The 13608-nt window shown below is 49.9% G+C and overlaps 8 protein-coding genes across 8 annotated transcripts; 5 read left to right on the top strand and 3 right to left on the bottom strand.

Moving 5' to 3' along the window:
- Positions 1–94: 94 nt before the first annotated feature.
- On the top strand, positions 95–746 carry VC83_01190 (uncharacterized protein; the record flags this gene model as incomplete). The annotated part of the gene is made up of 2 exons (XM_024464874.1): positions 95–130; positions 187–746. The coding sequence occupies 2 exons, from the start codon at positions 95–97 to the stop codon at positions 409–411; spliced, it is 261 nt and encodes an 86-aa protein (XP_024327478.1). The 3' UTR covers positions 412–746.
- VC83_01189 (uncharacterized protein) lies at positions 723–4236 on the top strand. The gene is made up of 2 exons (XM_024464873.1): positions 723–2284; positions 2333–4236. The coding sequence occupies exons 1-2, from the start codon at positions 1071–1073 to the stop codon at positions 3675–3677; spliced, it is 2559 nt and encodes an 852-aa protein (XP_024328027.1). The 5' UTR covers positions 723–1070; the 3' UTR covers positions 3678–4236.
- Positions 4237–4670: 434 nt separating this feature from the next.
- Positions 4671–7081, top strand: VC83_01187 (uncharacterized protein). The gene is made up of 7 exons (XM_024464872.1): positions 4671–5304; positions 5392–5461; positions 5513–5631; positions 5688–5946; positions 5997–6230; positions 6294–6541; positions 6649–7081. Exons 1-7 carry the CDS (start codon positions 4773–4775, stop codon positions 6831–6833), a joined length of 1647 nt encoding a protein of 548 aa, XP_024328032.1. The 5' UTR covers positions 4671–4772; the 3' UTR covers positions 6834–7081.
- Positions 7082–7776: 695 nt separating this feature from the next.
- On the bottom strand, positions 7777–9805 carry VC83_01186 (uncharacterized protein). The gene is made up of 5 exons (XM_024464871.1): positions 9555–9805; positions 9369–9494; positions 9226–9303; positions 8480–9174; positions 7777–8431 (listed from the first exon to the last, which is right to left on the bottom strand). The coding sequence occupies exons 1-5, from the start codon at positions 9702–9704 to the stop codon at positions 8044–8046; spliced, it is 1437 nt and encodes a 478-aa protein (XP_024328033.1). The 5' UTR covers positions 9705–9805; the 3' UTR covers positions 7777–8043.
- On the top strand, positions 9783–10874 carry SDH4 (membrane anchor subunit of succinate dehydrogenase, Sdh4). The gene is made up of 3 exons (XM_024464870.1): positions 9783–10228; positions 10284–10301; positions 10358–10874. Exons 1-3 carry the CDS (start codon positions 10003–10005, stop codon positions 10708–10710), a joined length of 597 nt encoding a protein of 198 aa, XP_024328034.1. The 5' UTR covers positions 9783–10002; the 3' UTR covers positions 10711–10874.
- A 170-nt stretch (positions 10875–11044) lies between these two features.
- On the bottom strand, positions 11045–11409 carry KTR5_1 (alpha-1,2-mannosyltransferase (Kre5); the record flags this gene model as incomplete). The annotated part of the gene is made up of 2 exons (XM_024464869.1): positions 11045–11330; positions 11384–11409. The coding sequence occupies 2 exons, from the start codon at positions 11407–11409 to the stop codon at positions 11045–11047; spliced, it is 312 nt and encodes a 103-aa protein (XP_024328035.1).
- A 170-nt stretch (positions 11410–11579) lies between these two features.
- Positions 11580–12243, bottom strand: VC83_01183 (uncharacterized protein; the record flags this gene model as incomplete). The annotated part of the gene is made up of 2 exons (XM_024464868.1): positions 11580–12058; positions 12147–12243. 2 exons carry the CDS (start codon positions 12241–12243, stop codon positions 11580–11582), a joined length of 576 nt encoding a protein of 191 aa, XP_024328028.1.
- Positions 12244–12647: 404 nt separating this feature from the next.
- On the top strand, positions 12648–13115 carry VC83_01182 (uncharacterized protein; the record flags this gene model as incomplete). The annotated part of the gene is made up of 1 exon (XM_024464867.1): positions 12648–13115. One exon carries the CDS (start codon positions 12648–12650, stop codon positions 13113–13115), a length of 468 nt encoding a protein of 155 aa, XP_024328029.1.
- Between the last annotated feature and the right edge of the window lie 493 nt (positions 13116–13608).

Genomic DNA, 13608 nt, shown 5'->3' with positions numbered 1-13608 from the left:
CCGAGTTCTGCCCGATCTTTCATAATGTGTGAACGAATCACCCTCACCTTCACTTGCGGTTGTAGAAAACCGAGTACAATCAAAACCTGCGGATATGTGGGACAAAAGGGACACAAGGTCGTCGATACCGGTAAGAAGAAAACTCGAAGGCGACTATGTGATGAGTGTTATATCGCAAGTCAATAGGATTCTGTGGATGCGAAGCTTGGGAAGGGGAAGAGGAAGAAGACGAGGAAGAAAAAGGAGAGAAAGAAGAAGAAGAAGAGAAAGAAGAAGAAGAAGAAGAAGAAGAGAAAGAAGAAGAAGGGAAAGAGGGATAGCGACACAAAAACTGAACTGTATGGCTGGCCATTGCTGAGGGGTTATAGAACTGCTGCTAAGGATATAAGGTGCAATGCCACCATATTTTGACTGGCGTGAGATATAGCAAGAAAGGCAGGTTTCGAATTGAAATGGACATGAAAGCTATGAGGTGAGAAAGGCAAGGTTGTGGGATAGAGCGACTTCGAGACCAATGGCAACAAATCCTGGAGGTGGAAATACAAGAGATACAAGCAAACAATATCAGCAAACCTGAGCTACGATATGGTTTATTATTTCGAACGGAAAACGAATTGCACAGCATAATTGTCTTGTAAGTGAGTGTTGAGGTTCTCATGTCCTTCTTTCCGTGCTTACTCATCCAACTTAGGACCGCCCTTGGCATGAGTGTGGCCAACTACACCACCTTCAGATCCACAGTTGACTGCCCACTACCACCTTCAGATCCACAGTTGACTGCCCACTACATGTCCCGCCTTCATCCCACCATGATCACACTGCCGACTTCATGCCGACCTATTCTCCAGTCATTGAATAGAAAAATTCCCAAGAACATACAGTTACTTCTCTCAGCTCGCAGTTTCTTCCAGGGGTCAGCTGAAGTATTAACTCGAGAAGTTGCGCGACGACATTGGCACGCGGAATATGCTATAAACAGTCGATCACTAGCGTCAATAATGCGCCAACCTAAGCTATAATGTTCTTAGAACCTTGACTATTCTATGCGCCGGTAGAAGCGCGTATCGGAAATGGATGATCAAAGGGAAGTGTCAGAAAGCGGCCAGGCCGGCCAAGGCTCCTCCAGCGATGGCCCAGCCCTCACGGGGTCTGGAAGGGCCATCCAGGCTTGCGACAGGTGCCGGATGAAAAAGGTCCGATGCGATGGAATTGTTCCCACTTGCGGGAGGTGCCAGGTGGCGGGACTGGAATGCTTGACTATGGTCAAATTGACCAGAAAGAGCTACCCAAGAACCTATACGGAGTCCATTGAGGAGCGTCTCCGGATCGTGGAGGGGGAAGCTCAGAAAATGAGAGCCGAGAATGCTGCAAAGGATGTCAAAATCCAGGAGTTGGAATTAGCCATGCGAAGTAGGTCGGTGTCTCATGCGCAGTCGCCGAAAAACCAAGGTCACACCACACGTGCTCTGGGATTGACCACATCTGGTCGGCGAGATAATAGAGCAAAGCCAAGGGCCATCACCGTGGATGACTCGATATGCCGTGAGGTTGGACGGATGAACTCGGACAGGGGAGGGGTTGGGAGATATATTGGTTCGTCCTCGGGGATATTCTTCGTTGGTATGGCTGAGCAAAGATTTTCAACTCTCAAAAGCAACGTGCAGTGGAAAATCGGGCATGACCTTCTGAAAGTGGAAACAGACGACTACAATGTCGAGTACAAAGTTTATTCGACCCAGCTACGGAAAGATTTCCTTCAGGAATTACCGCCTTATGAGACAGCAAAAAGGTGCTGCGAGGCGTGGTTCGAGTTTTGGAGATATATATTTCCAATATTACATCGGCCGACTTTCATGGGAAATCTCGAGCTGATGTACTTCAAGCGACAAACTGCCCCGGATGTAGATATCCCCGCAGAGATATTTGGCATATTCTATATGGTACTTGCCCTTGGGAGCCGCCAAATCCAACTCACCAGCGGCACCGGTGATGATGGGCCCCATGTCCGGAGCAGCGGCGATGATACGATTTACTTTGAGAAAGCGATGAGCTACTATGATGCTGTTATAAAGCTGGGGACGCTTCGAACCGTGCAGTTCTTGGAACTTCAAGCTCTGTGGTACGTTTTTACTGGCAAGAGGAGCCTGGCCCTCCAGACTACTGGAAGCGTTGTCAAGCTATCCTTGGAGCTTGGCCTGCACCGATACTCGAGGAGGTTTGATTTCAACCCCGTTACAACTGAGATCCGCAAAAGGATCTTCTGGGTCTGTTATATTCTTGACAGGTATGTTCCGATACATTATCTTTCAAGTTTTGCTCTAATATCCCATAGTTTTCTGTCAACAATAGCCGGATCACCGAAATCCCTTCGTGATCAAGACATCGATGCAGACGGTCCATCAGAAGTTGATGACGACCTTGTCTCAGCAGAGGGTTACGTGGCAGCCCTGCCCGGAGAACCAACGGGCATGATGGCTTTTGTGGCACTGGTCAAAGTAGCCCGAATATTGGCCCAAACCCTAGAAATCCTCTATACAACAACAAACCGCAGAGGGACGCCTGCGAAGATTAGGTCTCTCGATCGCCTTTTGGATCAATGGGCAAACGTGCTTCCAGATCATATCCAAGTCAGCTTCGCCGATATGGCCTTGATGTCACCGGAAGAAGCTCTGGCAGACCTTGGCCAAGGTGCACCAGAAGTTGTGTTCATACAGCTCGTGTATTTATATGTACGGCTGGTGATTCATCGACCTGCCCTCTCATTTAAGCCACAAACGGATCAGAGCCAGGTGTCGTTATTGAAGTGCATGCAAGTTGATATACAAACTCTTCTATTGCTCTCGCACTTCAAGCAATACCTCCTGGTATTTGACATCAATCCAGGGGCGCATATATACACCGTTTGGCAATGCGGGCTAATGTTGATGTACGGCCTGTTGGAGCTGAGAGATGCAAAAGAAAAGCACGGGACGACAGGGACAACTAAATTCGAGCTTGCGGCAAGACAATCTACTCACACTTGTCTTGAACTCCTCGAGCATATGGTGTCCTGTGGTAGAGATGGGGAACGGGTCAGAGCACAGAATATACGGGACATTCTCACAGCCACAACGCCATTGCTGCAACCTGCATCAACCTCAGAGCCGAGTAACAGCACCGGCGGAGTCGAGGGTGGGAGCAATGCTAGCTCTGCATATGCAACAGCACCGCAACTCTCCAGCGGCAGCCTACAGCACCCAAGTACTCCCTTTTCAAGACTCATCAGCTTCAAGGACAACCTATTAGGTTCCAGAAGCCCACTTACCTCCCAAACGCTCAACCACTCCAGCGGATTCACCACATCAAATACGCTACAGCCAGATCCCGAAACGCCCGTCCAGCCGACATTGAATCAAAATATCTGCCTTGATTTTAGCAACGACCTTATACACCCTTATTACCGCTTCGGAATCGCAGATAATCCAATGTTTCTCCCGAATAGTCCGCGTCATAGAGGGACGCCTGCGAGTGCTATGGTGCCGAGGGATATTTGGGATGATCCTGTTTTTGCGTACTCTGGGAGCCCGCCGATGGTGCCGGTAGAGCCTGTTGGCCAGGCAACTGGGGGTACTGGGCGGAGTGATCTTCCTGATGATGGGCCGGACCCGAAAAGAACGAGGTTCGAAAATACTTCGTGACGTGGTTCGGGGAGATAGATGTAAAGGTTTGAGGATCAGTACCTCGGGCTGGAGCAACCCTTGTGGGCAATCTATAGATGGTGTTCCGTCCAGATATTGTGACTATGAAATGAGTCGCGGACTACACAGTTTGCACACACATATGCATATATGGGAAGAATATTAATAAGAAGGCTTCCATATAGACAGGAACTGATACACGAAGAGCAAACGGGCCCAATGAATGGCAATATTTGTATGTTCTACTTTTGTTCTAGGATTTTTATCATCTGGAGAAGGCGTTGAAATCAAGGATGTAATGAGAGAACACAACGCTTTGGTTGTGTCGTAAACTATAAAGTAGGGGCATAACAAGGCTCGAGGAGGATAATAGACCAAGTGGTGTATTTCGTGAAGAGTACTTTTTTGTTGTGGTGAATCTCATTCTAGGAATTCTTTGAGAGTTGCTTCTTTGCCCCTAATACATCCCGTTCTCAATTCGTGCCTGGTTCATTTCATTACACGATATAATCTCCAGGTACCCTTTACTCAAGAAGTAAACCAACTATATAATTCTAGCTTATCATATTACAAAGTTAGCACCTTCTCTTGAGGAATCTGACCACATCAAGAAAGCACCTTACATCCTCATTTGGTTGAACACTGGGAATATAAGGGCCACAGCTCCTGTACTTCCTGGTTCGATTATTTCTTTTCCCGAAAGGAGTTGGCTCTGAGGGTTCTTCGTCGCCCACTAGACAAACACCTAGTATCCAAACAACTTGCTTCGTATACCCTACTTGCTTCCATCAACTCCAAGAAGCTTTTTCTTCTATCTACCTCACGTTCACCTTCCTCGGCGGCTCTCGCATTATCTATCTTGACCATACCTGCGGTGGGGCTCTATCAAATATAAACAAATCGGGAGCCAAAGCATATTGAACGAAACCCATATCAAGCCAGTCTACTTCAAATTCACATCTTGTAGGCACCCTAACCAGAATAGCGGGTCAAATTTACTACATCTACTTCACTTCACTTCGCTCTTATCCGAATACCACTTCATTTCACGCTTCCTCGGATACCAACTATCTATTCATTGCCGCAAGATCAAAGATGGCGATCCTCCCTTCCTTTCCAGGTATCTCTGTCACTGTTCATAACGCACAAGGGCAACTCCCCGAATACGCCGATGTCGAACCAAATATTGTTGAAGGGCTGCAGTCGCCTCTTTCCGTTGTGACTTCCAACTACATTGAAGTTCCTCCAGATGGTGGACCCTTCTGGCTGAATTTCTATGTCAGGTCAGATTATATGCATGCTCCTCATGGGGTTATGTTCGGGTTCGAAGACCCTGGTGCTGATATCCGAAATTGGATGAGCTACACTTCCAATTGGTCGAATGACAACAAATGGTTGAGAGGTGCGTCGGAAGGATATGCTGGTGGCAATGAACGGAACCCACTAGTGAGAACCTTCAAGTTTGATAAGTTGAAAATACTTTCAGGTGACGGTGAGAGCGATGGTCTATCTCTAACGGAGAGAAAGAAGATGGAAAGTATGGGGATGTTCCAGATCCGGATCATACCAGGAAAGCCAGACGAAGCCAGGGCTTCACAGTGGACGCAAGGGCTAAAACAAGCAAATCGTGAGTATAAAAATATCCCAGAAAAACTACGCCCATGGAAACGAAGTTCTAAATAAGGCCCCGTAAAATTTTCTGACTCTATCACAGATACCGCTCATGCCATGGCTACTATAACGGAGAAAGTTGCCGCAAGAAAAAGCTTGTCGTTAGGCATTGGGTGAGTTATATACGTCTCGTCCGTGGCATCAATGCTGATTGTTCAACGCAGATACACCGACAAAATCCTCAATCCCCCAGCGATTCCGGTGGCTCATACTAGTTATCATACTTATAACAACATCTGGAACCATCCCATCGCTATATTTCAATTTAGATACCGATCAAGAGGTATCTTTAATTCTCCAATTCCACCATACAGGCCTGAGCTAATGAAGCATGTGCAGCTGACCTCCAGAGGCTGCTATTGATTAAGGCAGCTCCCCAGTCCGAGCAGATCCCCAGGGGAGGGTCGCGGCCTGGATGGCGGCTTGCAATCCACATCACGGCAGCACTGACTATTCTCCTTGGATTGGTTAACACCTGGTCGCTCCCCAACGATACAAGGAAAGAGTCGTCATCATGGAGCAGTTTCTACCGCAGTGTAGATTGGATAGGTCTTACTATCTCGAGTACGTGCTTCGGCACTCTCTCATACGTTTTTGCGCAAGTCTGTCCGGTCGAGTATGGGATACGTGCTAACACGCCTTTTCCAGAACCATTTCGGGAGACCTGAAGGCCATAGAACACCCGGTCAATATAGTTCTTCTTTGCCTCGCTGCACTTCTCATACCCATGTTCGCTTTTTGGATGAATTTACAAGAGAAGCATGGACGCCCAGCACTGGTTCCGAATTCAATGTGGCGTAATAAAGCTTTCACATGCATGTGTCTTATGGTAGTGCTTATTTGGGCCACCCTTCAATGTATGAGGATGTTTCTCAGTCTCTTGTAAGTTACCTCTTATCCTTGTGCTAATACGAGATCAAACTGACGAGACTTTTTCCTGACTAGTTTCCAAAATATCCAACACTTCAGTGCTTTGAACGCTGCAGTTCTCCTCTTCCCAAACGTCATCGCCGGTATCGCCCTCAATCTTCTCACGGGGTTCCTCGCGTGTCATGTCAGCAGCTACTATCTTGTCCTAACTGCAAACGTTTTTGGGATCCTCTCCCCGCTGCTTCTGTGTATTATCAACCCCGCCTGGAATTACTGGATATGTAGTTTCTGGGCTGTACTACTGAGTCCGGTATCTGCAGGAGGTAAATAATCCCTCCCCATCTCCAAGCATCGTCTCCTTCACAACCGGCTCATCACTAGTGCTGGGTATCCACGTAAACAAAGGACAATAACTAACATCTCTAAACAGTTGTCTTCACAATCGCCAACCTCGTCATTACTGATGCTTTCCCAAAAAAGACACAGGCTCTCGCAGGCGCTATGTCCAACACCGCCCAGCAGCTCGGAGGTGCCTTCGGTCTGGCGCTTGCAGGAGTCGTGGCCGCGCGCGGGTCCAGGGAGGACAAGACGGGAGTCAAGATGCACTGTGGTTAGGATATCGGGCCGTGTTTTACATGTGTTTCGGCACCATGGTGATAGCGTGTTTACTTGGTGCTGTGGCATTAATAGGGACGGGGATAGTGGGGACGAGCAACGAGGAGAAGAGGCCTACGACTGCAAAGCAGGATGGAGATGTATAGGCTGTGTGACATGACTTGGAAAACGGGACTGCATGAGGCTGAAAAAAGCCGAGGGGCCGGCGGGTAAGTTGATTTTTTGTTAAGCAAGGAGCTCATTCAGGGGGAGAAACGGCTGGAAAACGGTTTTCACTTTGCATGGGTCCGGGATGTTCGTTGCTGCAACTGGGAACAATCACTACCATAGTATAATATTATCACTTAATTGTTATTTTCATTTATATATTCCCTTTGTGTCCATAACACAGAGCAAACTTGGTGTGGTAGTATGTAGGGCCTCTTCACTGTCGTATCACATCCGGATGTATATTGAAGTTATCAACCTAAGTGGCACTCATTACCGCTCTAAGTTCAGCAACCAGTCAAATATGTATATTACATGGTTCACCTCCAATCCTGGGGTTTAGCACTTTCGCGATGTTTGTATTCCCATCTAGGTCCGACTGTAGTGCTCTGGGCCCGCTCCGCCGTGCTTCTTGATCTGTCGTGGAAACTTGTGCGTTGTCATTGCGCCTTGTTTCTAAAGGCACTGGATATATTATGTTTTAATGCAGTAGCTTCATATAGCTTCATAACACTAGGAGTAAGGGTCGGATGTTTCAAGGCAAGTAGATTGTTCTGCATTTTGTTACTTGTGCAAAGGCAAATTCCGCGTTCCATTGTTGAACAGGACTCATGTAACCTGACGATAGTGCTCTACACCTTGAAACAATCCGTTGGTTGCTGAGATATTTTATTATCGCAGTGGTTTCTGTCAGAAAATCAGACATGAGCACGAAATATCTAGAGTAGACTCGTCGTTGGTTTCTCACATTCCATACTACGCGGCTACTTCCGTCTCAGACACGATCTGCAAAGAGAGGTTACACTGTATTGACAAAACCTTGATCGAATCTATATGTGTACAAACATCTTAGCGGCAACTCTCATCATACACTCTATGAATCCCAGCTCCCGCTTCTCGCAACCCACCACGGCTGCAGCCGCCCCCTACCACCAACCTCGAATCCAAGTTCAATACCCTAACCACCCACCCGTCCATCTTCTAGCTCTTTTAATTACAATTCTTATGCGTTTCTCGACATATCTCCACGGATCCTGTTGTAATCAAAGAGGCCTTCGATCGAGCCAACAGCGCTAATGGCGATATCCTGATCCCAGAGCTTCTTCTGTGCGAACTCCATTATGTCCTTCTCGGTGATCTTGCTGACGACACGCTCGACCTCCTCGGGGCCCATGCGGCGGCCAGAGGTGATGATCTGGCGGCCGATGTCCTCGGCGACGGCGGTGGTGCCGTCAAGGGAGAGGAGGATGGAAGCCTTGAGCTGAGCCTTGGCGCGCTCGACCTCGGCCTCAGTGACGTTGTACGACAGGCGAGACCACTCGCGGAGAGTGAAGTGAACCAGGTCGTCCAAGCGGGTCAGGTTGTCGGAGACAAGGTAGATGCCCCACAAACTAGACATGTTAGCTAGATAGTTAAAACAAGGTTACGGTGTAATATACCCAGTATCGCTGTACGAGGTGGAAAAACTCATGAAGCTGTTGGCCAGGTCGTTCTTGTGAACAAAGCCGCTGAGCTTGCTGCCCATGTGAGGAGCGTTGCCCATGGCCTTGTCCCAGTTACCGACAATAGCCTGGGTAACGAGAGCAGTGAAGTAGTCATCGTCTTTCCAGGAGACACCCTCAACGGCAATGGCAATGTTGGCAGTTGGGATGGTGTCATCACGGATGCGGACTTCCGAGCCGACGAACTCAGGCTTGCGCTTCTGGAGCTGGGCAACGGCAGCGGAGGCCTGGGAAGCTGGCTCAGATGGGAGACCGGCGAAGTGCTTCTCAGCAAGCTCGACGAGCTGAGCGTGGGGAACGCCACCAGCACCGACGAGAACCATGCGGTCAGCAGTGTAGTTGGTCTTGATGTAGTCAACGAGATCCTCCCTCTGGATGCTCTGGATGTTCTCTGCCGGGCCAAGGATTGTGCGGCCGAGCGGCTGTCCCTGGAACGCGGTGGCGTGAAGGTGGTCGAAGACAACCTCCTCGAGCTGCTTGTCAACCTCCTCAGACTCTCTGAGGATAACATCGCGCTCACGCTCGATGGCGGACTTCTCGAGCTTGGAGTTTTGAAGGATATCGGAGAGAATGTTGACGGTCGCGGGCACATCGGCGTTGAAAGCCTTTGCGTAGTAGACGGTGTTCTCGCGCTATTGTAGATTAGCATGTTGCCTTATGTCATTGCTGATGTCTAAACATACAGACGTGTAGGCGTTCAGGTGTCCGCCCATGTTCTCGATTTCGAGCTCAAGCTGCTGTTGTGTGCGGTTGGAGGTTCCCTATTCATCAAATCAACATCCGGCCATCCCCAAAAGCTTTTCCCAGCTTCTCCATGACTATTTACCTTGAATGCAAGATGCTCCAAGAAGTGTGCTGTGCCATTGGTCTTGTCCGTTTCCGCCCGAGATCCGGCATCAATCCAGACACCAACAGTCGAAGTCTGTGCCCATGGCGAGTGCTCCGTGGCAATCTACGTGTTTCCGTCAGTCCATTGAATCTCACAGCTTCCATCAACTCGATGCGCGCATACCGTCATGCCGTTTGACAGAGTCGTGCACTCCGTGGCAACGCCATTCTTCGTCGTGACTGGAGTTGCAAAACCTCTCCTCACGGGGGCGTTGAACGCAGCACGCTTGCTGAGGCCCTGGGTGAGGTTAAGTGCTAACCGCCGGGACGCCATGGCTGCTGTATGTGAAGGTGTTCAATGAGGGTATAAAAGGAAAATGCGAAGAGAGGAGGCTCAGTGAACGCAATCAGCACAAGTCGTCGTCAATGGGAGAGGACCGGTGGTAGTCGGGATTTTAGATTCGCTCAGGCTTGAAATCTGATTCGGCCAATCAGAGCGCCGGTATTGTATCTGAGCTAAGCGGCTCTCTCCTCGGCTATGTCACAGGATTCCGAGTGTGCTCGACCACCGAACCTCACTTTTGCCCTGCATCACCAATTCCACGCCTGTACACTCACCGGGGGTTTTGCCAATGGCTTCAATTATTCGTCCTACGGTGCTGAGGCAATCTTGCCTGGCCGCCGCCTCGAAGCGCGCATACACAACCAAGGTCTCGTCGTCCTTCCCAGCCGTCCTGTCCCAGCCGACACGACCCGCACCAGCACGACAGGCCATCGAGAGCGCATTCGCGCCTGGCAATGTCCGAGTAGCTGCCTTCCACGCCGGTGGCCGCCAGCAGATTCTCCCTGCAGGTCCCCGTACGTCTACTCAGTTCCCCCAATCCCTATAACGCACCGCTAACGGAACCCGCAGAGATCATTGACGGAACTGGTATGATATACTCCCAAGGAGCACAACAACAACAACAGCAATACTGACCATAGCAGCAAACGACGCCGCCGTTGTGCCGCCGACAAACGCCTCCGAGGGCTCCTACCACTGGACCTTCGAGCGCCTCATCGCCGCCGGCCTCATCCCCATCACCATCGCCCCCTTCGTCGCCGGCTCCGTCAACCCAGCCACTGACGCCATCATCTGCGGCGCCGTCCTCGTCCACTCACATATCGGCTTCGACGCCATGATCGTCGACTACTTCCCCGCCAGGCGCGTGCCGAAGACCAAGAAGGCGCTGGGATGGGTGCTGAGGGTCGCGACGGTGGCGGTGGGTGTTGGACTTTACGAGTTCGAGACCAATGATATTGGTGTTACGGAGGCGATCAAGAAGATCTGGACGGCTTAGATTGGTTTGCGCGTTTGGGATTGGGGTGTGGTGTATACATAGTAGCTGGCTAAACAGCAATACCAAATGTCAAGTATTTTCCTGAAGTCTGCTTTGTATAGCTGCATTGCATGTGATTCGAGAGGGAAAATTAAGACGTAATAAAGATACACATTCACTTGCAGCATTCCAAAGCACTATACTATAGCATTTCTACCCATTTCTATAGACCTAGAGGTTTCTGGCATAGTTAGCTGCCAGTGGTATGCCTTCTCGTTCCCTTAACCCGAAGGGGGCACATGCTTTAAGGGACTTGAATGTAGAAGGCCTTCGCCCTCTAAAAGTCTAACTTGGTTTATATCTGCTTCGAGCGCTCCATGCCACCATACATAATTGCGGCGTCGCCTTGCTTTGCAATTCCCTCCTTCGCAACCCTTGGATCTATCCAATCCGGGAAGTCCCACATGCTCGAGTCGATTTTCCCAAACTCTACTGAGGAACTGGTATGGTTCTGGACGGTCTCCTTGAAAGTTGAGTTGAAGTCGCCGTCGTTGAGAAAGACGTATAAGTAATGATACCATCTGTTGAAATGACGCTCGATAGACTTGAGCGATTGGATAACCCCCTCCAACTCCTTATTTCTTTGGCATTAGCCCTTGGCTTCGTGGTATCCGGAACATCTCCTGTCACAAACACCTTGTCGTACTTCTCGCTAGCCATCGCAGAGATCCACAAGCCATACCTTATAGTTGGCGGTCCCCCAGCAGGCATTAATAACCCCCTCCCCGGCGACGACGGGTGCTGCACAAACAAAACCAGGATGCAAATAACGACCATGAAGGGAAATAAAAGCACGACGCCGAGAGGTACGGAAACGGCGGAATTCCCTTTTAACCGCAGGGGGCGTCTGATAGCTCGCCGTACAACCTCCTAGCTGCGAAGACTGAACCTAGATGAATTGGAACCGTACAGCCTCTCTTTGCTTCTAAAGAGGCGGGTATAGGGACCTGAAGGATACCTAGGATGCGCGTTGCTCGGTGCGCAGATAATGTGTAAATAGCAGCAATTGTATTTGGGCAGTTTCGTATAGCGACTCCTGTTTCGGGGTCTAGAAGCGGAGAAATGATGGCTAAACTATCGTAGTGAAGGCGTTGTGAATTTGAATTCCGAATTTGGGTGTTTTCTATGGCGGTCAGGCGGCGTGAGGTCTCCTGGAAGTTATTGGCCAGTTGGTCTAGGGTGCTTTCTATGACGGTCAGGCGGCGTGAGGTCTCCTGGATGTAATTGGATCGTTGGTCTAGGGTGCTTTCTATGACGGTCAGGCGGCGTGAGGTCTCCTGGAAGTTATTGGATTGTTGGTCTAGGCGGTCTAGGATCCGTTTGAAATAGTTGGCTGTGCTGCGCAAGAGTGGTCTGAATTTGCCCGGCTTGCTGGATGGGCTCTATATTAGCAAGACGCGGGATCTCTTCGTTGATAGTGTTCGCGTCCTCTGCTATTCTGTTGAAGGCAGCGGAGACACTCTCGATGTTCGGGGGCAAATTGTTAGGATCCATGAAAAAATGAGTGGCCGAAGGGAAACAAAAATCCCTTCGCCCTTGTGATGGCGTTTGGACGCGTTGAGATTCGAGAGAGGAAGTTGGTTCCAAGAGTGGTGCAGACTCGACGCTCTTCTTGGGAAACTATGACAAGCGACTCGCACGTTGTTTATATGTGGTCCTCCGGGTCGATTGAACGTCTTGGCTGGTGAGAACTGACGAGATCTTGGTATGGGAGAAAGATATGGAAAACGTTCGTGGGTCCCTGTTGAGTAGGAAGGTCCAATTCGAGCCAAGGACCCAGAAAAGGGAAGGAGACACCACCACAATTGCACCACAATTAGTTGCACACCGCCCTGTTAATTCAGCCTCGACGGCCCCGCCTTGGCACTATCACAGCCAATTAACAATCCTCTGTCGACATGTCCCCCAAAATCACTTCCAAAGGTCTCTCATACGACTCCTCTCTCCTGCCCTTCCTCCAGCGCCTCCGTGCCGAGAACACTTCGGGCTCCACAGCCGCACCACGCCCCAAGCGCGCCCCAAACCCTGACGCTGACGAGGAGGATGAGCCCGTCTATGTAGACGAAGAGGGGGCAGATCTCGATGATGATGAGCTACACAGTTTAGGTGTGACGAAGAAGGCCGCAAAGAAAGGCGAGGAAGCTGCGGAGGAGGCCAAGCCAGAGGCGGTGGGAGAGCCCGAGAGGAAAGAGGAGAAGATTGCCGCAATTGGGGCAGCGAGGAAACGAAAGGTTGGGAAGGTTGTAGGGGCGCCAGAGGAGGAAGAAGGGAAAGTCAGTGATGCCCCCGGGAAAGATAAACAGGCGCCGCCACAGAAGAAAAAGAAGGTCAAGAAGGTGAAGCTGAGCTTTGGGGATGATGAGTGAGGACCAGATGGACTATGCTTGGAGTTCACTTGAGGGCAAGGGGGTGATGCATTGGGTGGTTTAGAATACTGCGCATAGACTATACGGGACTGGGATTGTGCGGGTGGCGTTCGGGAGTGTCTAGAGATACCCACAAAGCGCATTTATTTCATGCCATGGGCGTCCATACTAGGCGGTCCCATTTATGAGAAAGGATTGCTGCATCAGAGGCACAGCAATTGTGGCCTCTCAGTTGGCGGCCGGTACGATTTACGGGCGATATCAACCAACTGATATATCAAATGGATCGCTCCAACGAGTGTGTATTGTCTAGAGAGCCACATCCTGAAGCTCGCTCAGGATGCTGCTCTCGGTGAGTAAACTAGGCCTAAATAGTTATATATGTGAGACACGCATATATGTGAGAATATCGAACATGTGACATGAATAGCTTCAGTCCCAACTGAGATGGCCCTTGGCAGTCAGGTAAGACACTAGACGGGCTTCCCACGCT

The sequence above is a fragment of the Pseudogymnoascus destructans genome, assembly GCF_001641265.1.
Source record: "Pseudogymnoascus destructans isolate 20631-21 unplaced genomic scaffold scaffold_2, whole genome shotgun sequence".
Classification (NCBI taxonomy): domain Eukaryota; kingdom Fungi; phylum Ascomycota; class Leotiomycetes; order Thelebolales; family Thelebolaceae; genus Pseudogymnoascus; species Pseudogymnoascus destructans.
The sequence above is the reverse complement of the archived record's forward strand: the minus strand, read 5'-3'. Positions and strand labels throughout refer to the sequence as shown.

Coding starts and splice junctions, on each gene's coding strand:
- VC83_01189 (XM_024464873.1), top strand. CDS start 1,071: ATGGATGATCAAAGGGAAGTGTCAGAAAGCGGCCAGGCCGGCCAAGGC. Junction 2,285..2,332: donor GTCTGTTATATTCTTGACAG/GTATGTTCCGAT, acceptor AATATCCCATAG/TTTTCTGTCAACAATAGCCG.
- VC83_01187 (XM_024464872.1), top strand. CDS start 4,773: ATGGCGATCCTCCCTTCCTTTCCAGGTATCTCTGTCACTGTTCATAAC. Junction 5,305..5,391: donor AGGGCTAAAACAAGCAAATC/GTGAGTATAAAA, acceptor ACTCTATCACAG/ATACCGCTCATGCCATGGCT. Junction 5,462..5,512: donor AGCTTGTCGTTAGGCATTGG/GTGAGTTATATA, acceptor TGTTCAACGCAG/ATACACCGACAAAATCCTCA.
- VC83_01186 (XM_024464871.1), bottom strand. CDS start 9,704: ATGGCGTCCCGGCGGTTAGCACTTAACCTCACCCAGGGCCTCAGCAAG. Junction 9,495..9,554: donor CTCTGTCAAACGGCATGACG/GTATGCGCGCAT, acceptor GGAAACACGTAG/ATTGCCACGGAGCACTCGCC. Junction 9,304..9,368: donor TGGAGCATCTTGCATTCAAG/GTAAATAGTCAT, acceptor TTTGATGAATAG/GGAACCTCCAACCGCACACA.
- SDH4 (XM_024464870.1), top strand. CDS start 10,003: ATGGCTTCAATTATTCGTCCTACGGTGCTGAGGCAATCTTGCCTGGCC.